Source organism: Mus musculus, chromosome 4 (assembly GCF_000001635.26).
Source record: "Mus musculus strain C57BL/6J chromosome 4, GRCm38.p6 C57BL/6J".
Lineage (NCBI taxonomy): Eukaryota > Metazoa > Chordata > Mammalia > Rodentia > Muridae > Mus > Mus musculus.
In genome coordinates this window covers 48358936-48384166 of record NC_000070.6, presented here as the reverse complement: position 1 = coordinate 48384166, position 25231 = coordinate 48358936, and the positions used below count along the sequence as shown (strand labels likewise).

Sequence of the window (25231 nt, the reverse complement as noted above, 5' to 3'; positions counted from 1 at the left end):
GCCCTAACCCATTGCTATTCTTATTAATGACCGAAGATAACAGAAAAAAAATCGCTACTTAATAGCAATCATTAATTGATCATAACCACCTTCTTAATAAACATAGACAGAGTCTTAACTTCCTCCCTTTCACTAGGTTATGGTTAGTCAGGGTCTATTTACTCACATATAATATGAGCTTAGCTGTTTGTACATATATATATATGTATATTTTAAAGATTTATTTATTATTATATCTAAGTACACTGTAGTTGTCTTCAGATGCACCAGAAGAGGGCGTCAGATCTCATTACAGATGGTTGGGAGCCACCATGTGGTTGCTGGGATTTGAACTCAGGACCTTCAGAAGAGCAGTCAGTGCTCTTAACCACTGAGCCATCTCTCCAGCTCCTTGTACTTATATTTTTTACATCTTTTTTATTTTTCTACTTATTTTTGCTGTGGTACAATATGCATAAAGTAAAACTGATCATTTAGAGAAACACCAGCACTCAGATGCTCTGAATAGGAAAATATTAATGCATGGTTGCAAAGCAAAAGTTGATTTTCTGACTGCAAACTAAAGAAAATTTGAAAAATACAAGAACCGTCTGAAGTAAAACCAAACCAACTAACCAACCAACCATACAAAACAGAGAAGGGTTGGAGAGGTGGCTCAGCAGTGAGGAGTGCCTGCTCCCATTGCAGAAGAGCAGGCCAGTTCCCGGCACCCACATCAGGTGGGTCACAATGACCTGTAATCCATTTCTAGAGCATCTGACACTCTCTGGCCTCCACATGTACCTGCATTCACATGGTGCACAGAAACTCATGTAGGTACTATGTGTGTGTGAGGATGCACTAGTGCATACACAAACACAGCACATGCATGCACACACACACACACACACACACACACACACACACACACACACACATTTAGGAAATCTTTGAAAAACCATAAGCAGTAAATATAATTATCATATGGATTTTAACTTCATGGGATTATTGGTACTAACAAGACTATGGTTCATCTACAGTGGAAAGAAAAGGATTACTGCTTGATTCCAACAAGTGACCACATTTTTCTTTCTATAAAGAAAGATCAACAAAACTATGAGCTGTGCAAGCAATCTGTTAAAATTTAAGAGCAAGGAAAGTTAAAAAAAATTCTAGCAAGAATTGAGAGGGCAGATGTCAGAACTGAAGTGCAATTAATAGTTGTTCCATGGCTAACATTTATGGAGTGTGTCCTGTTTGAGATACTGTGTTAGGGATCTTGCATTACCTCATTTTACCTTCAGTTATCCTTTTCATGTATTCCAAAATTATGACATAAATGAATTGAGTAATTCCCCCAAGAACACATACTGAGTAAGCAGTGGCTTTTGGATTGGAATCCAAGGAGACTACTGCTGACAGCCCAACCATTAAAGTCATTGCCTGCTTAGTGCACTGTGCAGGCGATGGCACTGTGAGTCCGGGTGATGCTTAGTGCGTTGCATGGACAGCCAGCCACTGTGAAGTCAGGTGCCCACACACTTAGTATACTGCACAGGCAGATAGTCATCATGAGTCCAGGTGCCCACAGGGACTGTTGAGTCTCTCACCAACGACAAATGTTGACTTCTACAGTTAAGCAGGACAGGGTTTGGATTATTGTTTTGCCACTTGGATCTCGGGCAAGCTTTAATCCTCTTGCTGGTCAGATTCCCCACCAACCAAAGGAGATGATACTACCGATCACAGGATTGCTAGCAGGGTAATGGCAGACTTTTAGAAAATACTCTCTGGGACGTCGGGATATGTGGAATTGCCCTCCCACAGGGATGGTGACAATGCCTGCGGCTTGACAAAACAAAGTGTCCCTTTCTTTTTTCATCTGTCTTTGACCCTTACTGCCCATCACCTTGTTTTTGTCCTGTGTATCCACCTCCCCAGGGGCCATAAACTTCAGCAGAAGAGCTAGACACTTGGGGCTCCTGTGCCGAGTGCTCAGGTGCAAAGGTGTCATCTCTTCTAGATCCTTCTGCATCCAGTTTGCTCTTCGAGTAAGTAAGAGTTTCATAAAGCGATAATTTCCCTAGGTGAAAAAAGGAAAAAGAGAGGATGAGAAGAATTTACTACCCTGTGGCCACTGAGTAAATACATTTTATATGTTTTCAGGATTTAAACTACTTTCATAGAGTATACCATGCAGAAAAGTTAATAAAAGGAAAAATGAACATACCTATACTAAGACAGTGATTGCTTTTTGTTTTCCTGTTTCTTTTGATCACTTATGAACACACATATAACTTACACAGTGGCTGGCCAATATTTATTGGGTTAAGTAACATGTTTTTTATATCCAGACTATTATTGCTAGGTGTTTAAAATGTTAGTCTATTATTACTGGATATGCAGACACAAAAACTTTCAATCACAAATATTTATCATAGAAAATGCTTCAATATACGTCATTTTGTACTCAGCTTTTCTCTTTTATCATAAAAACCAAATAACCAGCAGGCACATTTGAGGGTTAGGTTTGTACATTTTATGGCTTGTGTGTATTTTTTTTTTAAGTTACTGTCCTCTACCATCAATATGTAGGGTATTTATTTATTGGTTGTCAAAACAGGGTACATTCAAATACTGTAACATACACTATGTGATTCTTCTCACTGCTGTTTCCCTACAGACTGTATGTTTCAGGAAGCACAGCCATGTTTCATTGGCTACTGTACCCAGTATAATTTCTAATACAGACTACGTGCTTAGTAAATGCAAATAGATTATATGATAGACTGAGCATGAAGAAATGAAAGAGCTCCTGCATTTTTGTTTGCACTTAAATATTCTGATTCACAGTTGTCATGTGAGGTCAGATCAGTGAAGAGTCTTAATTCTCAGATAACTGGCATTTGGCTCTTCTTGCTTTTAAAAGTTTCATTGATTTTAGCTATTTTAACAGCACACAAGCCTTGTCTGGCTTCAGTTTTACTGTAAGCTCTGAGAAGAAAGACACGAAAGTTTCCTCAAGAGGGCGCCCTGCTCTAAGCTTCCTTGAGAGAGCACCAGGTTATAAATTTCCTCAAGAGGGCTCCCTGCTCTAAATTTCCTGACATCTTTCCTTACACAGAAAAAAAAAGTGCTGTTAGGAAAAAAAAATCTGTATGACACTTCATACCAAAATAAAAAAATAAGGTTTGACCTTTCTGAGCATAGCATTTCAAATATTACAGAATTATTCATTATGACCTTTTAGAGATATTCAATCAGACAGTCATTTTGGTTGTGGAATCAGAAAACAGAAAGGAGAAGGAAAGTCACACAGTTGACAGTGGTGACCAATGGGCACAGACAATGCGCCTGGCACATCCATGCTTCCTGTTATTCTTGGGTCTCAAGCTTCCCTACCAATGCGGTATGAACCAGTAATAGCTGCTCCTCCGTTCACTCAGCAAACATTGGCTAAGCCATGTTATGAAGCAGGCAATTAGAACAAAGCTTTTGACATACATTTCATCTTTGTGCTACACTAAAGTATGGTGGAAAATATCTACAGACTAAAGTACCCTTCTGCATCTCACGTGTAAAACAGAGGCAACAACAATGCCTAGAATACTTACACATGTAAAATGAGGCAGATAATATTTGAAAAATAATTGAAGAACACACCGAGTGGATGCCTAGCAAATGTTTCCTAGGATTATGAACAGTTTCCTGGATATTGGGTTTCTCATCAGACCTGGATCTCACCAAGACCAGCTTGGCCAGCAAGACAGTGTAGATGGTAGGTGGATGGAAGAAGAGCTGGTGATGAAGGGTGGCAGGTAGAAAGGCTTGACCGTCATCATCTATAGTACAGCCAGTGGTTAGGAAGAGATCCGAGAATATAGATAGTTAGAATGATAGAGATAATGGCTTCTCTGATTTTCTTACACTGAAGACCATGTCTATGCTCTGCCCACAGTTTATAACACAAGGCTAACAGGAATTTGACTGGTACTCTGAGGAGGAGTCAGCCATATGAACAGATGAACTTCTTCAGGACTGAAAGACAGAGACCTATGAGGTATTATGTATGACAGCTGGGGCCAGACACAAAATAATTCACTTGGCCAACATCAACCTCCTGGGTCTCATGAGCAAGCATTTGGGAAATACTGATTATGTTGCAGGATATTTGATAACACTGTGACCCTCCAAGATTGTGTTGTTTATTGTTAAAACATGTTTCTTGTTGTGGTGTGGCTCACCCTTAGCACACATTTAATCTTAAACGATGAAGGTAAAGTTAGCTTGTAGAAGGAAGCACCCATGTTTGAAAGTGATGTCTAACTGACTGGCAGAAAAAAGTGATGAATCAGAAAAATCTGACAGAATAGGATCTGCCCAACTCTCACAAGAAGAGAGAGGAAAGGGAAGCTACTTAAGGGAGAGGCAGACAGCACAGGAGGAAGAGAGTACAGTGCAGGATACAGTAGAGTTTGTGGAGAGCAGTGCAGTAGAGCTGAGAGGGCAAGTAGAGCAGCACAGAGAGGGAGAAGGAGGTGTTTTACCGGGACAGTTATAGAGAGACAGGTTGCAGAAAGAGAGAACAAGCTAGACACAGGTGAAGATAGAAGGAGCCAACTTGCCAGAGTTAGTTTGAGGTCAATGAAGTCAGATGCTGAGAGAGAAGCCAGATCGAATCAGTCAGCTTGGAGAGGAGTTTGAGCCAGAGCAAGGGAGTTGAACCAGCCAGCCAGAGCTCAGAAAGAGCTTATTCAGCTCTAAGTCTCAGAGGCTGGAAACATTCTATGCCCAGGTTAGATTGTACGGAGGCTGGAAGCTTCCAGGACTAGGCCTAGGTTAGCAGATTGAGGCAGTAAGCTTCAGAGATGACAATCACAACAGATGAATAAAAGTTACTTTCATACAATTATATGCTGACTCAATCTTTACAAAGAAGCAGAAGGGACAGAATTTTCAGAACTGGCATGCAGACAGACATGGTGCTTGAAAAGTAGAGAATTCTCCATCTGAATCAACAGGCAGCAGAAAGAGAGTGACAGTGGGTCTGGCTTGAGCATCTGAAACTCCAAATCCCTCCCCCAGTGACACACTTCCTCCAACAAGGCCAGGCCTCTAACAAGTTCACACCTCCTAATTACACCACTCCCTATGGGTCTATGGGGCCATTTTCACTCAAACCACCACACTCTGGTTCATTATCTCTTCACCAGAGAAGCCTTCTGTTATCAGGATGTGTATTTATTCCCTCTAGAGAAATAGTACATTTCTCACTTTTCACAATCGGTGCTATAATGAATTGTTTTGTACATACTTTCTGGTAATTGTACAAGAATTTCTGGGCTCTTTCAAAAGCAGTTTCAATTTGCATTCCCAACAGAAACATGAAAATTCTTGTTTCTCTACAATTTTGTCCCACTTGGTTTTGTCAATGTGTTGACTTTGGCCAATCTAATTGGTATGCAGTGCTATTTTTATCATAAATTTAATCTGCACTTCCCTAGCTGAGATGGACTATTTTGTTGGCTATTTGTTTCTTCTTTTGTTGATAGCCTTTCGAGTTCTTTGCTAATTTGGAAACGTGGCTATTTGTACTTCATCCTGGAATATTTGTACAGACTATGGATACTCATCTTTTTGCTTTCCTTGGGATCTTTCGCTACGAATGAGCTAATATTCACAATGATATTATCTTCCCTTGCACTTTTTTATTTATCCCCTCTTATTGATTCAGTTTGTTCTTTGACAATTTCACATACATATTTAATACATTCTGTTTACTCTCTATCATCTCTCCTCTTATCTCTCTGTCAATCCTCACTCCTTCCCACTGGTCTCCTTCCCATATTCATGCCATTTTGTTTTGTGACATAATGATTTTAACCACTGGATCATCTGTGTAACCACTGGTTTGGAAATATCATGGTACCAAACCGAAGGCTAAATATTAATGTGTGTACCTACAGGCAAACAATACTCTCAACCTTAACCACAGAAGGTTTTCTTTGCAGTGAACTGTGATAAATGCAGAGACTCATGAAAGTTAAAGATGTTTAAAATAAATGATGTTTGAGTACTTAGCCCTAAATAGGACATTTATAGAACCTATCTAAGGCCCAGTGACTATTGAAGAAGGGACAGCAGGAAAAATATAAGAGCCAGAAGACAGGAAGAAGGGCTGGGAAACACTATCTTCATGCATGACATAGTTATTGTAAACAATCTCATAGTAGCTGTGGTAGGCTGCAGGAGGCCTGCCAATAGTCATGAATCAGGGAAGGCCTCCTGGCCCTGGTCCTCCCTACTGAACTATTGGCAATTAATGTATTGAGGAATCGTTCTCCCTTTCAGTTGTGAACCAAATGGTATTAACTTTTCTTCAACATTCAGTTTCTTCATATATTTTGGTATTTTTTTATAAGTAGATTGCTGCTATTACTATGGAGACAGAGTCTTTGCTGTTTAATCCTGGTTGGCTTGAAACTCACTATATAGAACAGGTTGGTCTTGCATGTGTGGTTATCCTGTTGTCTCAGCTTCCCAAGTGCTGGGATTCCATGTAATCCATGTACAGTTCCTAGGTTTCAAGTTGATTTTAAGGAAAGCCTCTTTGTTACAGTTTTATTTTTCCCTCCATATACCCTTCGGTTTGTTTCCACATAGCTCTTTGTGAAGTCTAAGAACCCACCTGACAGCATTCTCTTGAAGCCTTGTCTCCTATGACATTAGGGATACCACAGTGACAGTCACTCAGCTAATGGCAGCTTTCTGGCCCTGAGGTTGTCCTTGTTTTTTTGTCAGTTCTCCAAGCAGCATTCTCTAGAGCTGTAGAGCAATCTGAGGATACCCGGAACCTCTAACTGTATCTCTTTGCTTCAACAAAAATACAAAAGCTTTTTAATCACTCAGTGGGAAAAGAGTCTTTTCTTGAGCAAGATGTGGCTAGAATCACATTCTTTATGACTTCCGTCTGGTTGCAGTAAGTGTTTTTATCACGAACTTCTCACAGCACTGGGGATCTTCACTCATGTGTCCATCCATGAGGCCACCATAGCCCCTTTATCAGGCTACTGAGGACTTAGGCCATTTTCCTTCTTCTCAGCTGAAGCAAGGCAGCTTTAATACGTTGGACTTTGGCACATTTAGCAATACCAAAGAGGCATAAGTTTTGCCCCAGAACATACTTTGGTACCTACAAACCTCCTCTCACTGACCTCTGAATTTGGTTCTTTTTGCATGATCCCAGAACTCCTACTTACCACTTAACTTGGGGAGAAAACAGTTGTTCACTGACATACACAAATGTTCATCAGATTTTGGTCCATTTATAGGTTTGCATATAATTTTACCCTGGAAATATTATAACTATATTTATAATAGCAAATATAAATGTAGAGAAGGCATTCTGTCACATTTCATTCTAAATGCTAACAACATTAGATAAAAAATACATTATTTTATGTTGAAATGGAAATAATAGAAGCATTTGTTATAATGATATCTATATAATTACATATTTATAAATATTCAAGGCATTTGCCATATTAAATTTTAAAAAGAAACACTATCCCTAGGAAGTATATAGGTCACAATTTTCAGTAATCAGTGAAACTTTCCTATAATGGTTGCCAATGCAAATGGGCTTAGGAAGTACCACAATCATGTTGGGAGATGGCATATGCCCTTGTCTTGGTTGTTGGATGGGGTTAGATGTAAAGCTTTGACCCTGGTTTACTGGAATCACTTCTCAGAGTTGAGCTTGCAGTGAGCAGCCTTTAAAAATGAGGTAATATCACTGCTGGGACAAAGAAAAGGCTTGCTTGTTGCTTACTAAAAGTTGCAGAGTCTCAGTGTACAACATTCCATAAATGTCATTCAAACTCCACTGTGCTGTGCTCACTTGTGTCATCTGCATCACCTCCATGGTATGTGGGAACAAGGCAAAGTGATACAAACAAGCAGGTGTGCATACTACTTCCTATGGCATCAGTAGAAATGCTTTTTATTTCTGATGGGAGTCTCGTGTCTCCTGAAAGTGTCCAAAGTGAACATGTTACCTTGTAAGAAGGGTGAAAATAAATCCCAGAACAGAAAAGGCAGTAAAAGAGTTTAAAATGCTGATATAGTTTGTTTGAAAAACAAGGAAAGGGCCCTTCAAGTGCCTCAGGATCAGGTAAGAGATATCTCCCTCACATTAAGTCCAAGAAGCGAGTAAGGGGGTATCCATTAGTCTACCTATTTATAAATCTGAAGGCTGAGATGCAGGAGTAAGGCCAGCTGCCCAAATAGGGCTTAGTGCTTGTCCATCTTCCTCTCAGAGCAGGCGGAGGAGGACACTGGGATGATGCTACACAGTGGGATGTGCTTGTGGCACTAAGCTGAAGAGTCTCCAAAGCACGAATAAGTGGTGAGAGGAGCAAGGAGCTTGTTACTAGGCACAAAGTTTTAGATGGAGACACTGCATGGTCATTTGGTTGAGACACATGTGAGCAGGTGCTTGTCAGTGAATGCAAGGCATTGCCTGACAGCATCCAGCCTACTGGGCTGTGAAGGCAAACCCTGTGGTAGCCAGCTTGTCTGACAATGAAGACAAATACTGAATATAACTGATGGCCACTGTCTGAGGCAAAGCTGTTGGCTTCGTAGTGCTTTTGGTTCACACAATTTCCCTTAAAGGCTTTGACCTATTTTAATGATGATTTGATTCAGTAAAAGCCTGATATTATCCATAGAGAGAGAGAGGCAGTCATTGCCTAACCACATGGAAAACTCTGAAAAGCTAACTGGTTAGAAAGGCTATTCAGTGTTCTGGATCTTACAGCACAAGCCATTGCTGTTCTGTTCAGGAATTTTCCCCCTGTGCCCAGCCTGTATCTTTGAGGCTTTCCCCGACTTTCTCCTCTATAAGTTTCACTGTCTCTGGTTTTTCTTAAAATATCCAAGTTATAAGATACAACTTACAAAGCACATGAAACTCAAGAAGAATGAAGACCAAAGTGTGGACACTTTGCCCTTCTTAGAATTGGGAACAAAACACCCATGGAAGGAGTTACAGAGACAAAGTTTGGAGCTGAGACAAAAGGATGGACCATCTAGAGACTGCCATACCCGGGAATCCATCCCATAATCAGCTTCCAAACGCTGACACCATTGCATACACTAGCAAGATTTTGCTGAAAGGACCCTGATATAGCTGTCTCTTGTGAGGCTATGCCGGGGCCTGGTAAACACAGAAGTGGATGCTCACAGTCAGCTATTGGATGGAACACAGGACCCCCAATGGAGGAGCTAGAGAAAGTACCCAAGGAGCTAAAGGGGTCTGCAACCCTATAGGTGGAACAACATTATGAACTAACCAGTACCCCCGGAGCTCCTGTCTCTAGCTGCATGTGTAGCAGAAGATGGCCTAGTCGGCCATCATTGGGAAGAGAGGCCCCTTGGTCTTGCAAACTTTATATGCCTCAGTACATGGGAACACCAGGGCCAAGAAGTGGGAGTGGGTGGGTAGGGGAGTGGTGGGGGGAGGGTCTGGGGGACTTTTGGGATAGCATTTGAGATGTAAATGAAGAAAATACTTAATTAAAAAAAAAGAAAAAAAGAAAGGCTATTCAGCCCAGTAGGCTGAAATGAAATCATCACTTTCACTTTAGGCAGTAAGGGCTGGTCATACTTTCACTAGTTCTTAGCCTGTTGTCAACACTTTAGTGATAAGATCTGTCATGAGGAAGACTATAGATGTTAGATTAAATACACTCCCCTCTGGTGCTGCAAACCATGGGAACACATCATGGCTGCCAATCAGATAGTGTGTCAAATAAGGACACACTGTTAAGAACACTCTGATAAGAACAACAGGAATCAACCTGATGAACAAGTTTAGATTGCCTTGGTCATTAGTCTTTTTCTATTTGGATCTGTCATTGTACTAGATATGGGGAGGAATCTATCCTTGTAGACTGGACACAAAGTAAAATGCATGCTTTTGATGTAGAAGATATCACTGTAAATGGGAGTTGTACCTGTTTCTTTTCAAGTTGGCCTGCTTCTCTTATGGTACAGAAGACCAAGTTAATGGAACACTGCATCTCCATATTCTTGGCAGGACTTCTGAAACCTGCTCTTGGACCCATCTTCCACCTTGCCACTGTAGAACCATTTCACGACACAATATTGCTGTTTCAGGAACTTGTTCGACTCCAACCATCAGAGGTCATTGATTCTAAACTGTTTCATGTTTTTGGGTTTTGAGGCCACCCATGGTCTGCCCATAGTGTACCATTTTCTGGAAGGCTACCCAGCAATGGACCAGTAGTTAGGGGGCATTTGATTGACACTTCCTTTCCGACACCATCCTCAGCTATCTGGGATTACTGAGAGCTGTGATACTTGAAAATCAATTAAAAAATACTTCTAGATTTATCTCCTAGTTGCTTCTGTTCTATAATCCAAATAAGTCAATTTGGCTACTGAGTGTGCCCTTCCCTAGAGAGTTCCTTTCATGGGGGATGTGATTAAAAACAATATGTTGGCATTATATACACCTATTTTAAAAACTTGTTCTATTCTGTCCATTACTAATTAAGAAGCTTTTTTATCTCCCCAACAACCATTTCAGGCTGGCTTTGACGGACAAATCCTTTGGTGGTACCTTTGCCAAAACAGGGATTAGAGATTCAAAATGTATTTTGGTTCATTAATCTGGATTAATTTGCCCAAGTGATATGATTCTAGATAAAAATAAATAAATAAAAAACTATGACCACAGAATTGAGTGCCTTGCACACTGGTCCTCCAACAGTAGCCTAAATTGTCTCTGTATATTTGTTCCATATACATACATCTTTCTAGATAGAAGGCACGTGTAGGGGTAATTAGAAAGAAAGTGAAGGGAACAGCTATTAAGATGAAACTCCTGCGCTGTTGGGATGGCTCAGTGGGCTAAAAGCACTTGCTTTCAAGCTTGAGGACCTGAGTTCAATTCCTGGAACCCACATGATGGGAGAAGGAACCCAACTTTTTCAAGATGTCTTCTGGCTTGCCACAGCATAGGTGTGGAAGACAAGGGATAACTTGCAAGAGTTGGCTGCACTGTGACGGTTAAGCACACAAGTATATAGTATTTTTAGAAAAAGATAGGACTCCCTAGTTTTGTGGCTGAAGAGGGAAGGCAACCACTTCAGGACTTGGCAAAGGAGCTCAGACTTTGTAAGATACAGGAACAGGAGAACAGAACTTGTAGTCTACCTTTTGGATCTGGATTCTAACAAAATGAAGACGGCTTGCATATGAATCACAGAGACGTGGAGGCTAGGATGACCCACTGGAGAGTTTGCCATTTCCACCTGTGTACAAAGAAACATTTCTATTCATGTTTGTAGTTCCTGTTCTTCTATATGATTGATGTCAACGACAATATCCAAACATGAATCCATTTACACGCACAGAAGTACAGGGACAGGCACGATTTATTTTAATCTAATGAACATATCTATCCACATGCTCCCCAAGAGCATATGAACATGAGAAGCCTTAGAGCATGTAACATGTGACAGCCTTAGAGCATGTCACATGTGACAACCGACGCTGCAGCTGCCTGTGGGGCTGACTTGTGCCTTCTATGTCTGTACGTAGGCCAGGGCAGATTCCTTCATTGGTTTTGGGAGCCGTGACAACAAAGTTCAACATTAAGTTCCCCTGTGTAGGCTATGACCAATGATAAACTGGTCTTGGATATTATATTCTAGATGTTTGAAGTATGACCTGCTGTCTCCTGTGGTACTTATTCATAATTGACTTAGTCTAGGATGCTGTCAGATATAGCAGCGCTGACCACTCTTTACTTAAGCAACTTTCCAGGGTCGTGTTTGGAAAAAACCAGCTAGTGGGATGAGATTATGCCTTCATACTGGTTAAAATAAAATGGAGAACTCCCAAAGCTCAGTGCTGTTTAGCTGTGATAGGAGCTCAGTGTGCACAGCACCCACCTGGTTCTCCAGCTCTCCTGGGTTCCTTAGGAGCAAAGGAAACCGTTGCAAACATGTAGAAGCTCAGGCTTTCTACTGCGTTCTGAGAAATAAACTCCTTTGTCTATGCTCTAGAGTCTAATGTTTATTTTAAGCATCCATGCAATATTAACAGACCAACTTCTTAGCTTGCCTATGGGCAAAGTCAAATCTGAGACCCACCTACAATTCAGTATTATTATAGTAGAGTACAGGGTAAGAAGTTAATGTTATGACTAAAAAGATTCTAAAATGACACGATAAGGAACAGAAAACCCACTTACTGAGTATCTACAGTATTCAATTATTATTTTTAAATGAAAGCACATAAACTGGAGCTTTGAACCATTACATCCTACTTGAAATAAAAACATACTTTCTGTGTATACATAAATGGTTCTGTGTAATGAAAGCCAATATGTTTTTAACCTAGAACAGGAGATTATTACCCACATAAAAAACAGAGACTATAAATGCTTCTGTCTTGGGACTATCTCCCTGTCTTATATGATTTAAGTGTCTGCTTACATTTTGTTTTGTTTTGTTTTGGTTTTTTTTTTAGTCTTTAGAGTGAATTTTTATAGGACAGGAAAGCAAATAGTTATCAAAATCAAATTACTGAGAGATAAGAATTTACTGAGCTCTAGAAACAAAATCGAATCTGCATTATTTTTCCCAGTGGCAGACAGTCTCTCCTCCCTTAAACTTCTGATGGTCAACTTCAAATACTGTGCTTTATGACAAAGCGTTTTAATTGCCTGTGATGGTAAGTGTATCAGTAGCCTGCCATCCTGAGCACATCTTTGGAAACATTTTAAAAAGTTACTTGACAATTCCAAGCAAAGGCTAAGGAGGATGTTTCAAAGGCAGACTCTGAGCTTTATTTGCTATTTTCCAAGTTTAAGATGCTCATCCATCTGGCAGAGCAGCCAGACTATACATCAGCCAAGAACATCTCTCCGGATTGAAGCAGATTCTGGCTCTCAAAGAGGATTTGACTGAAGGAAAAGCAACATCTTTAGCTGCTCCATGGCTGAACTCTGCTAATATTTCTCCCCAATGCCTCCTCCAAGCCTTGGCTCCATCTACTAACTTGGTTTCCATAGGAATAGACAGAGCTATCAAGTGCCACATAGTCAAACAGCATAAGAAAAAAAATGTTACTGGAAAAAAATATGCTCTTCTTCTCTATGAAAGTAAACTATGGGAAGACTCTTTATTCCAAGACTTCTTCCCCAACACCAGGCTTTTCCGGTGTCTTTCTGGACTATGATAGCTTATTTTATTTAGATTATTAAGTCTCCTCAGCAGATAGGAATTTATCTATAGGAAACTAACAAAAATAAAAAAAAATGCAAAAGTGCTAAAAAAAGACCAGTGCAAAAGATGTGATGATTATTTTCATGAGGGCAATTCTATTCTGCTTGTGCTTGTTGCTCATTCATTTAGGATGATTCTTTCAAATGGCACGGCCTTTTAAAATTAGTTTTATAGTTAGATTATCATGACATTTTATAGTTATGTTGTTATACTTTGTTCCCATTCCTTCCCCTCCTCTGGTCCCTAGCTTCCCTCCCATGCCATCTCCAGCTAGATTCCTTTCTTCTCCCATGCAGCCTCAGCTTGCTGTCTTATTACATGTATTCTGTCACCCTCTGCATTTCCCACCGCCCTTGAGATCTCTTCTCCTTTCACAATCCCCTTTCTAGTTTCATACCATACATTCTCTCTCTCTCTCTCTCTCTCTCTCTCTCTCTCTCTCTCTCTCTCTCTCTGAAAACTAAGTATCTGTCTTTCTGAGTTTGACCTGTTCTGATTAATTTAATGATCTTAAGTTACATCCATTTTCCTATAAGGGCCAAGATTTCAGTTTTCTTTATAGTTGCATCTAGTTCCATGTGTGTATGGACCATATTACCTTTATCCATTCGTCTGTTGAAGGACATCTAGGCTGATTCCACTTTCTGGCTATTGTGAATAACCAGCAACAGATATGAATATACAACTATCTCTGGAGGAAGTTAACTAGAGTCATTTGGATACATCCCCAAGTATAGCTGGGCCATATGGTATTTCTATTTTCAGTTTTAAAAAAAGAGTTATTTTATTATTTATTTATGAGTATGTGTATGTATGTATGCCACATGTGTGTATGTGCCTGTGAAGTCGGGTCTAAGAGGGCACTGGATCCCCTCAAGTTACAGCTAACAGGCAGTTGTGGGGTCTGAGGACTAACTGTGGTCCTCTAGAAAAGCACCAAGCATCCTTTAATTGCTGAACAATCTCTATAGCCCCTGCTTTGAGGTTTTTGAGAGATTGCTATACAGATTTTTATAATGGATTCATTTCCACCAATAAATAAAGGCTACTTTTTTCCTCATATTTCTACTAGCATTTTATTATTGCTGGCTTGTTTTGCTTTTTGATGATAGTCATCCTGATTGAGGTGAGATGAAATTCAAAGCAGTTTTAATTTGCATTTCTCTAATGGATAAAGATGCTGAACAGTTTTAAAGGATTTATTGGCCACTTGTATAGATATATATTTAAAGATTTCATTTTTAAATAAGCATATACATGTGTGTCTTGTGTGTGGATGTGTGTATGCGAGTACAATTCACAGAGGCCAGAAGAAGGTGTTGGATTCCTGCAGCTACAGGCAGTTGAAAGCTGTCAGCGGTAGACACTGGGAACCAAACTCTGGTCTTCTATGAAAGCAGTTTGATCTCTTAACCACTGACCTCAACCCTCCATTTGTTTTTCTTTTGAGAGCTGTCAGTTGGGTTCATTGGTCCACTGGACGACTACTACTACTACTACTGATTGGATGACTGTTTTTTTTTTTTAAATGTTGGCTTCAGAACATCAACAAGATATGTATATCAGACCTCTTGTTATGTGCTTAATATATGGAACAGTAATTCCTACACTGTCCTTCATATAGGCATAGGATTTGGCCACATGCACATGTTATTCACTACCATAATATAATGGTCTGTGTCCCCTGACAGGGATAAGGGAAACAATAGCAATAGCTCTTAGGAGGGGCTCCTGTGAGCTGCATCTTAAAGGATATTCATTAAGCTACTTTCAATAATGAGAAGAGTGGATTTGTAAGGACTGTGAGTGGAGACTAGGCAGAGTTAGAATGAAAACTTAAAATCATTAATGTGGACACTCATTTAATTTCCCTCAGAAATTAGGGAATTCTAGTTCCCCTAAAGGTTGAATATTGGTATGTTAGGATGAATTCTAATTACACCAGGAAGAAAGATACAGAATTAAAAAAACTATGACCCTGGGGTTAGGGAAAATAAAGATTGCATTATTATTAAGAAAGAGAAACAAAAATTTAAGCATTTTGGTTGTTTGTATGTATGTATGTAGTATGTATGTATGTATGTATGTATGTATGCATGCATGTATCTTGCAAGCATATGAGTGTGTGGGTACATGAGACCTGCAGGGGCAATTGCAGGTCAGGACATTAAGTTTCTTCCAAAATTGCTCTCTGCCTTCAAACAGGGTCTCTCACTTAACTTCCCCTCCTCCACCCCACAAACACTGGGGTTACAGGCACACCTCTGTGCCAGTTTGTTTTCTTTTCTAACATGGGTTTTGGGAATTCAAACTTGGGTCCTCATGCTTTCACAGCCAGTACTCCTACCCAATGAGCAAGCTCCCCAAGCCACCACACACACTAAGTCTTAAAGAAGCTGGGAAGCATGGCCCTTGAGTCCTCTTAGAATCAATCACATTGCCACAGAAAGTAAGCTGGGTGTGCTTTCTATCCTAACAAACCTCATTTGTCATGCGGGAGGAGAATGCTAGGACATCAGCGGCATGCCTCTGAGTGTGAAATGATCTGGCTGAGACCCACTCTCAAGTCAATACTTCTTGAGAAGCCTGAAAGAAAAACTCTATAAACTTGCTACCCAGCACTCCACATCATCAACTCCTGCTTGCCTTTTCTGTCTTCAGCTTCCTGTGTCCCTTGTCTATCAACAATTCTGCCATGAGGGAAGAAGGAAGGCTAATTTCAGTCTTTACTTCTCCCTCAGCTCCTCCAAATCCAGTCTCCCAGTCTCATCCCCTGCTCTGCAGCAAACCCCCTGCTACAGCCCCCTTCTCGCTCTGTCTGAATCTCCAGTGGATCACACAGATCTTCCCTCCAAACGTCCCTTCCCCATTACTACTTTATCCCAGTCCCCAACTCCAGCAGGCATTCCATGAGAATCTGCAGGCTACTCCTCTCATGGATGCAGGTTGCCTAACTTGATCTCTACTGCTTCCTCCTCTCACTCCATCTCTGCAGCAGACTGCCTGCTGTAGCTTCCTCTCTGCCCTCATGTCCAGTGGGTCACACAGATCTTCTTCTCTAATCTTCCTCCTCACTCACTCATCCTAGACACAGCTCCTAACTCCAGCAGGCTTTCTCTTGGAACCTGCCAGCCAAGCCTGACAGAGAAGACAGTAAGCCAGCTAAGTAGATGAGCAACCTTCAGATCTCTATTCTCTCTCCTCTCCATATTTAATCCCTCAGTCTCATTCCCAACCCTGTAGAAAACTACCTGTTATGGCTCCTCCTCATACTCTGCCCCCATTCCTAGGAGACTAAACAGATTCTGGTGGAACAGCTTGCTTTCCTCCTTCCTGCGGATCCTCTCAACACCACCACCCTTATTCTTAAGTGTCAGCATCCAATACCTAGGAACATCCAATAGCTGCACCTATCTCAATCCCAGAAGAGTTCTCTACCAGGCGACACACAGCCGCCATACTCACCCAAGAACCAGAGAAGAATACAGAAACCAAGGAACAAAACCCACACAACAAACACAAGACCAAAAAGCAGCACCTAGAAATTACAATCTTCCCAAACCCAGATCCCTAATGCCAGAATAAAAACACAATCAGTAACAGCAAGGACACTATGTCTCTACTAAAGCCTAGCAGCCCTACCACAGTAGGCTCTGAATGGTCCAACACTGCTGAAGTATAAGAAAAGACCTTAAATTAGCCTTCAAGGATATGATTCAATGTCCTAAAAGAGGAAAGTGTATAAGTCCCTTAAACAAATCTGTAAAAATAAAAGCAGTGAAAGGAAATTAATAAAGCATTTCAAGACTTGAAAGTGCAAACAGAATCAATAAAGAAAAGACAAACTGAAGGAAACGTAGAAGTAAAAAATTTAGGAACTTGAATAGGAATCACAGAAGCAAGCTTCACTAACAGAATACGAGAAATGGAAGAGAGAATCTAAGGCATGGAAGACACAAAAGAAGAAATAGATAGCCCAGTCAAAGAAAATGTTGAATCTAAGGGAAAAAAAAACCTGGCACAAAACATCCAGGAAATCTGGACACTATGAAAAATCTAAATCTAAGAATAATAGAAATAGAGGAAGGAGAGGAAACCCAGGTCAAAGGCCCAGGAAATGTTTTCAAAAAATCATAAAGGAAATTTTTCCTAACTTAGGGAAATGCATATAGAGGTACAAGAAGCTTTAGAATATAAAATAGGTTGGATTACAAAAGAAAGTCCCATATACATATAATAATCAAAACACAAAACATACAGAAGGAAATCAAGAATAGTAAAAGCTTCACGGGAAAGAGGTCAAGTAACATACAAAGCCAGATCTATTAGAATTCCACCTGACTTCTCAATGAAGACTATAAAAGCCAGAAGGGCCTGGCAGGTGTTCTGCAGACTCTAAGAGACCACAGATGCCATCCCAGACTATTATACCCAGCAAAACTTTCAATCACAATAGATGGAGAAAATAAGACACTCCATGTGAAAGCCCATATTTAAGCAGTAGCTAAGTACCGTCCAGCCTCACAGAAGGCTTTAGAAAGCAAACTCCAACCTAAAAAGGTTTAATGAACCCAATAAAACAAAAGGAATAAGTAATCCCAGACCATCAAATCAAAGGGAGAGGGGGCATACACACACATCACCACCAAAACAAAAATAACAGAAATCAACAAGCACTGCTTATTGATATCTGTTGATATCAATAGTCCCACATTCCCCCAATAAAAGGACATAGATTAAAACAATGCAAACAAAACCAGAATCCAACCTTCTGCTTCATCCAAGAAATATACCTTAACATCAAAGACAGACATTATTTTGGGTTAAAAGGATGGAAAAAAATATTCCAAGCAAATAGACCAAGAAGCAAGAAGCTGGTGTAGTATTTTAATATTTGACTAAATATATTTCAACCCAAAACCTATCAGAAGAGATAGGGAAGAACACTACATACTGATTAAAGGAAAAACCCATCAAAAAGATATTGCAATTCTTAATATCTATACACCAAACTCAAGGGCACGTGAATTCATAAAAGAAACAATGCTACAACTTAAATCACAAATTGACCTTTGCACATTGATAGTGGAGACTTTAATACCTGACTCTCACCAATAGACAGGTCATCCAGATAAAAACTAGACAGAGAAATGCTATAGCTAACTGAAGCAATAAACCCAATGGATCTAACATATTTTTAGAATAGTTTGCTCAAACAAGAAAGAATATATCTTCTCAGCAATTTTGGGACATTCTCTAAAACTGACCATATGCTTAGAAACAACCAAGTCTCAACAAGTCAAAAAAAAAAAATGGAGATTATACCCTGTGTCCTATCTTATACCACCATGGATTAAAACTAAATATCAACAAAAAGAAAAACAGAAGGCCTATAAACTCATAGTAACTGAACAACTCACAACTGAATGAAAAATGGGTCAAGACAAAAATTAAAAACGAAATCAAAGATTTTCTGGAATTGAATGAAAAATGTATGCACAACATATCTAAACTTATGGGCTTCAATGAAGGTAGTTCGGAGAGGTAAGTTTATAGCACTAAGTGCCTATGTAAAAAAGTAAAAGAACAAAATTATAGAGACCTCATATTAGCAACTTCACAGCACACCTAAAAGCTCTAGAACAAAAAGAAGAAATCAGCCTCAAAAGGAATAGATGGCAAGAAACAATCAAATTCACTTCTGAAATCAATAAGGTAGCAACAACAACAAGCCAATGAACCAAACAACAAAGAATCAATGAAACAGAAGAGGTTCTCTGAGAAAATCAGTAAGATTGACAAACTTTTATCCAAATCAACTAAGAAACAAAGTGTATATTCAAATGAACAAAATTAAAAATGAAAGGGGGACATAAAAACAGATACAAGGAAGTCCAGAGATGCTCCACCAAGTTGGAAAAATACTTTTAAAAAAGGATATTTTTTTATATATACTACTTACCAAAGTTAAATCAAGATCAGATAAGCAATTTTAAAAGACCAATAACCCCAGCAAAATAGAAGCAGTCATTAAAAGTCTCCCAACAAACCAAAGGGGGCAAAATATGCAGACAAAAACAAAAACTCAGGGATAGATGGTTTTAGTGCAGAATTTTACCAGACTTTTGAAGAGTTAATCTCAATATTCCTCAAATAATTCCACAAAATAGTAAAGAAAAAACATTGCCTAGTTCATTTTATGATGCCACAGTTTTACCCTGATACCCAAACCACATAAAGTCCCCACAAAGAAAGAAATACTGATCAATTCCCTTATGAATATAAATGCACAAATACTCAAATACTTGCAAACCAAATCCAGGGACCTAGGGTAAAACCAAACACTACTGTTCAAAAAAACAAAACAAAACAAAACAAGACAAAACATCAAACAGCAGCAACAAAATGACTCCTAGTGACATTCTGAGTGTAGATCAGAGTCTTGCTCAGCATCAGAGAAGCTTCCTCCTACAAGCAGATGGGAACAGATACAGAGACCCACACCAAGACTGTACAAAGAGAGTAAGAACTCTTGTGCTCTTGCTTCCCTCTTTCCCTCTTGGGCTCTTCCCTTCCCCACTTTCATCACTATTCCCTTCCCCCTCTCTCCATGTGTTCATGGCCTGCCTCTACTCTCTCCTCCTCTTTGCCTTTCTCTGCCTCTACTAGCCTCTTAATTCTCATACCCATGTCCTGAATACACTCTATTCTATATTTAAAAAAAAAAAAAAACAACCAGAAAACAAAAACAAAGAGAGTGAGAGACCTTGGAACACTCAGCCCTGGATGTCTCCATTAAATCCCTCCCCTCAGGACTCAGGGCATCTCATGGAAGAGGAAGCACAAAGAGAGTAGGAGTCTTAAGGAATAGAGGACTCAAGGAAACGTGGCTCTCTAAATCAATAGGATCAAAGCTCATATGAATTCAGACTGAGGCAGCATGCATCCCTGTGATGACCTACTGTAGTCTGTGCCAATTGTGATGTAGCTGAAGGGCAAGTGATCGCATACCCCTAACCCAGAAGCAATCTTCAGTTGATAACCACTTGAAAATTTAGTTTCCTCTACGGGAGTCTTACTGGGGAAACCAGCTCTTTCTAAGGGTAGGCTGCATGCCCAGACATAGATGGCCAGCAGAGATGGACTGTGCTAGTTTTGGAGGTTCCTCGTCTCGTAATGTCATATCAGGGCTACTCCTTTCTCTCTTTGTAATTTTATTTTATTATTTTTAGTTCTTTACTTTATTTATATAGTTTTCTTCTCTGTTTTTACATTACAAATCTTTTGTGCATATATTATGGCTTCCAGTTTAGTGTTTTAATAGGATTCTGGAGTGCGCAAACGTGTAGGTTTCTATTTCTTGTGCCTTCTCTTAGCCTCTTTTTTCTTCTGCTTGTTTTATACAATTGCAATGTGTTGGGTTTTGTTTTCTTATTGTATTATATTTTATTATTATCCCATGGAAGTTTGTTTATTTTCTGATGGGAGATAGAGGACCCATGGATCTGGTGGCAGGGGAAGTGGGAAGGAGCTGGGAAGAGTTGAGAGAGGGAAAACCAGAATCAGGATACATTATGTGAGAAAGAAATCTGTTTTCAATGGAAGGAAAACAATATGTCACTTCTTCCCTCTATCTAAGACATACACCCTCTACATTCTGTACGTCCTTCCCTCACCTGTCAACTACCACACCAGACTTTTCTCTTTGCAACAGAGAGAAAGGCAACATAAATTGACAAAGAATAATGGCACAGGTTAGTGTTTGAAGTGGGAAGAAATGTTTTCAGATCAGACACTATTTTAGATGTTCTAATCTCTAATTATCCCAGGTTAAGTGTCTTGCTTGCTACAATGCTAATCTAACATATGTCTCTAAAGCCCTTAGTGTGCCAACTGGCAATAAGGTAATAATCATTTCAGGTATCCACACAAAATTTTAGTTATTGAAAAAAATTTTTTAATTGGAAAAACACATAGGAGGGGGATCACCGTCAATTCCAGACTGTGGAGCCTAGTACAAACTCTGTTAGTGCGCCGGTGCACTCACCTCCATTTGTTTAGGTGTTTACTTAAAATGAGAGGTGCTCTTATAGCTTTTAAATTAAACTATGTATTATACTTTACACCCAGAATAGTGTTTTATTTTATTCTGTATTATCTTTTGTGGTGTTAGGGATCATATCTAGAGGCTTGGGTGTGCTAGGTAACTATTCCACCCCTGAGCTAAATTCAGCCTTAAGCAGTTAGTTTAAAAAAAGAGCTAGACCTAGTCCCCACCCCCTGACCCCTGCACATATGTAGCAGATGTGCAGCTTGTTCTTCATGGAGGCCGTCCAACAACTGGAACAGGGGCCGTCCCTGACCCTGCTGTCTGCCAACAGATGTTAGTCCCCTAACTGGGCTGTCTGTGTGACCTCAGTAGGAGAGTATATACTAGTTCTACAGTGAATTGAGGTGCCATGGTGGGTTGGTACCCAGGGGGGATGTCTCCCTTCTCCGAGGTTAGGGGAGGAGGAGATGGGGAGAGGGACCTGGGAGGGGGAACTGGGAGGGGGATGCGATCGGGATGTAATGTGAATAAATAAATACATTAATGGAAAAAAAAACTTCTTCTAGGGGTAACTGTATAATAATAAATTCAGGTGGCATGGTCAGAGATGCTGACATCAGTGACATTGTAATAATGATTAGGATTTTACATATTTTAAAATTTGTTCTCCATGAGATAGATAATCACTAAAATATGAGAAGATAATGATTTTATACTGTATAGCAGATGTCCTTTGTTGCCAACTGTTTGGACGAGCATTTCCAACCCTGGGGTTAGCCAAGCTCACCTGGTTGGTATAATATATAACTGAGAAGAACACAGTGTGGCACTGGAGAGATGGCTCAGTGGTTAAGAGCATTTGTTGCTTTTACAGGGAACTGGGCTTTGTTCCTAGCACCCATATGGTGGTTCACAACTATCTGTAACTCCAGCTCCAGGAAAGTAAAAGCTCTCATCTGGCCTCTGCAGGCACCAGGCACATATATGATGTATGTAGGTACACACAAGCAAACACTCACACAGACACATTTAAAATAGTCACTCTATTGGCTTGGCATTGGTGGTGCATACATTCAATGCCAGGACCAGGGAGTGCAGAGGCAGGTGGATCTCTGAGTTTGAGGCCAGCCTGCTCTACAGAATGAGTTCCAGGATAGCCAGGGCTACACAGGGAAACTCTATCTCAAACCCACCCCAAAAGGCACTCCTAACATCCTCCCAATAAGTGCCTAACCTTAACCAACTATGGAAAACAATAGATAAATCAAAATGAAAGATAGCTTACAAGTTCAGAGGCCTATGATATGAGATGATTTGTGTTATGAAGCATACACACACACCAAAGACCAAGTAACTGTTGTAGATCAATGAAGATGAAAGTGACTTCATAAATTCCAGCACCTGATCCTGACCCTTCCTCTGCATAGATGACATTATTGAGATAACCGGGGAAACTTAAACAAGCTTTTGAGACTCTTAGTGTGGTTATGTAAGAGGATGCTCTTGTTTTGGGTAAGTATGTAATGAACACTTGGGACAAAGGGGAACTACACTTGCATTTGACTCACCTGGTCCAGAAGACAATGTGCACATGCTCACATTCACGGAGAGAAAAGGACGAGGCACACATGATAAGATGCGCACACTTGAGGAAGTGAGTGAAGGACACAGACTATTCATAACAGCTTTTATAACTTTTCAATAACTGTGAAATTATGGTGAAATATGAAGTTAAAAGAAAAAATAATTTTGGTCATAAAATCGCACTCACTAAAAAATCCTCAAACATAAAGAAATATCCACAAAAGGAAACAGTGGCCAGTCTGGATCTCATGGATCCAAGGAGCCATGGCTTTCCTTCTGCAGTTCTCCCTCCTGTCCTGGGAAGAACTGGTTACTTTCCAGACTGCACTTAAATTTCAAAATGCTTTATTGTCATGCCTTAGTTAAGATTCTCACAGACACCCTTTTGTGAGAGCCAGAATCATCATTAATCCAGACTGAATGAGCTGTGCACTTACTAGAGAAAGAGATCATGCAAGCATGCGCTGGGGCACTTGTGCTAGGGCGCTGAGTAACTGGCTGCCTGTGTCTTAAGAACTGCAATTTGGGGCTGGCGAGATGGCTCAGCGGGTAAGAGCACCCGACTGCTCTTCCGAAGGTCCAGAGTTCAAATCCCAGCAACCACATGGTGGCTCACAACCATCCGTAACAAGATCTGACTCCCTCTTCTGGTGTGTCTGAAGACAGCTACAGTGTACTTACATATAATAACAAATAAATCTTTAAAAAAAAAAAAAAAAAAAAAGAACTGCAATTTGGTTTCTTGTTAAGTGAGAAGCTTGTGGGAGATGATATCAAGATTTTCTTCTAACCTTATGATGCTACAATTGTAACATAATCTATCCTCACAAAAATACCCAGAATCTCTAGTGTGCAGCACAGAGTACCATACACATATGTTAGTATGAATATGAGTTATAAAATGATTAACTATGCTACAGAGGAAGATTAAATATTACATATGAGGAGTTTATAAAATATAGTTTATAATCGGAGTTAGATATTACTGATGATTTGGAACAGAAAATTACATAAAACTAATTGTTCATTATTTTAGGATAGATTACAGTTGAAAGTCAATAGATGTCACCCTTTTATAGGAATTTAAGATATCTACTATGAATTTTATTTCTATATTATACTTTCTTCAAGTATAATTCACTTTAGTCTCATCAATAACCAATTTAACAGACTGTTTACAGACAGATGGAGAGACAAATGACAAATTAGTACTACCCAGGTTTGTGGCATGGACATAAAAAGTGAATTTATTTTTCAAATACCTTTTATAGCCATAGTCTTGCAAGTAGAAGACATCTTATCTGGTTTGCTATTGATCCAAATGACAAGGCTGAGCTCAGATTAAGGATATGTCAGAAACCTGAGCGAAGGCTACCACAGACACGGCAGGATGGTAGCTTCTTTCAGAATGATCTATTAAGGCTCCTGTGTTTACAAAGGCAGCTGGAACAACACAGTACAATATACTGGGTTGTATCAAGCAGCCAGCAGTGCGGCCATAAAGACTGGGGCCCTGATGTGATTCCCCCACACACCCATCACCATACCTGCTTACTTCCAGCAGTAAAAACTATGTCCAGACTTTTGAAGATAAACACAAAATATGTGTTTATCTGCCCGAACCCACACCCCTTTGCTATTGTCAACATTTCTTTGTGAACAAATGATAGCAATCCTAAGAGATGGTGTCTGTTGTAAGACAATGGGGGGCACTATCTAACTTAAGCTCCCTGTCAGCTTGAAAGGTCGAGTACAATTCAAGAATTTCATCCCAAGATCTTCTCTGGTGATGTCAAAAATATGACGTTAGCTTAGTATGGTAATGATTTATTTTAATGCAGATACAGAGTCCTTTTAAATTCCCAGCTGCTCCTTATATAGTACAGCATTTGATGAAAAAGGAAGGTTTTAAGGAGAAAATACACTAAAAAAAAAAACAAAAACAAAAAAGTAACAAAACCAAAAGTAACGTGCACAGCGTTGGGGAGCCTATTTTTGATTGCCTTGGGATTAGCACCTCTTCACAGGAGATCCACTGCTTTCTAGACCAGAATGAATTGAAGAATTGCATGAGAATCATGGGAATAGAAAAGAGCCTTCAGAAAATTCCTCCTTCAGATGTCTGCTGAGAGACTTAGGCTTTACTTTAAACAAACAAACAAACAAACAAACAACAACAACAAAACAACCAAAAACACCTAAAAAAAATCAAGACACAAACATCTGACACTGGTATAGATCAACAACCTAAGACTATTGTAGTTTAAAACATCAGTAAAAATTTCATTTCCACTTT

The 25231-nt window shown here is 39.8% G+C and overlaps 1 protein-coding gene across 13 annotated transcripts in view; it reads right to left on the bottom strand.

The window, feature by feature from the left end:
• The window catches only part of Invs (inversin), a 152250-nt gene that overhangs the window by 47790 nt on the left and 79229 nt on the right, over nucleotides 1–25231 (bottom strand). For 9 of the 13 annotated variants that reach the window (XM_006537626.4, XM_006537634.3, XM_006537635.3 and 6 more), the window contains one exon: nucleotides 1889–2062. The exons of 2 other annotated variants lie outside the window; for them this stretch is intronic. In XM_006537626.4, coding sequence (XP_006537689.1) covers nucleotides 1889–2062 — 174 coding nt within the window. Of the gene's footprint in view, nucleotides 1–1888; nucleotides 2063–3593; nucleotides 3892–11223; nucleotides 11322–25231 lie in introns of those variants that run through there. 2 more of the 13 variants (XM_006537633.3, XM_011249937.3) reach the window with 2 other exon arrangements.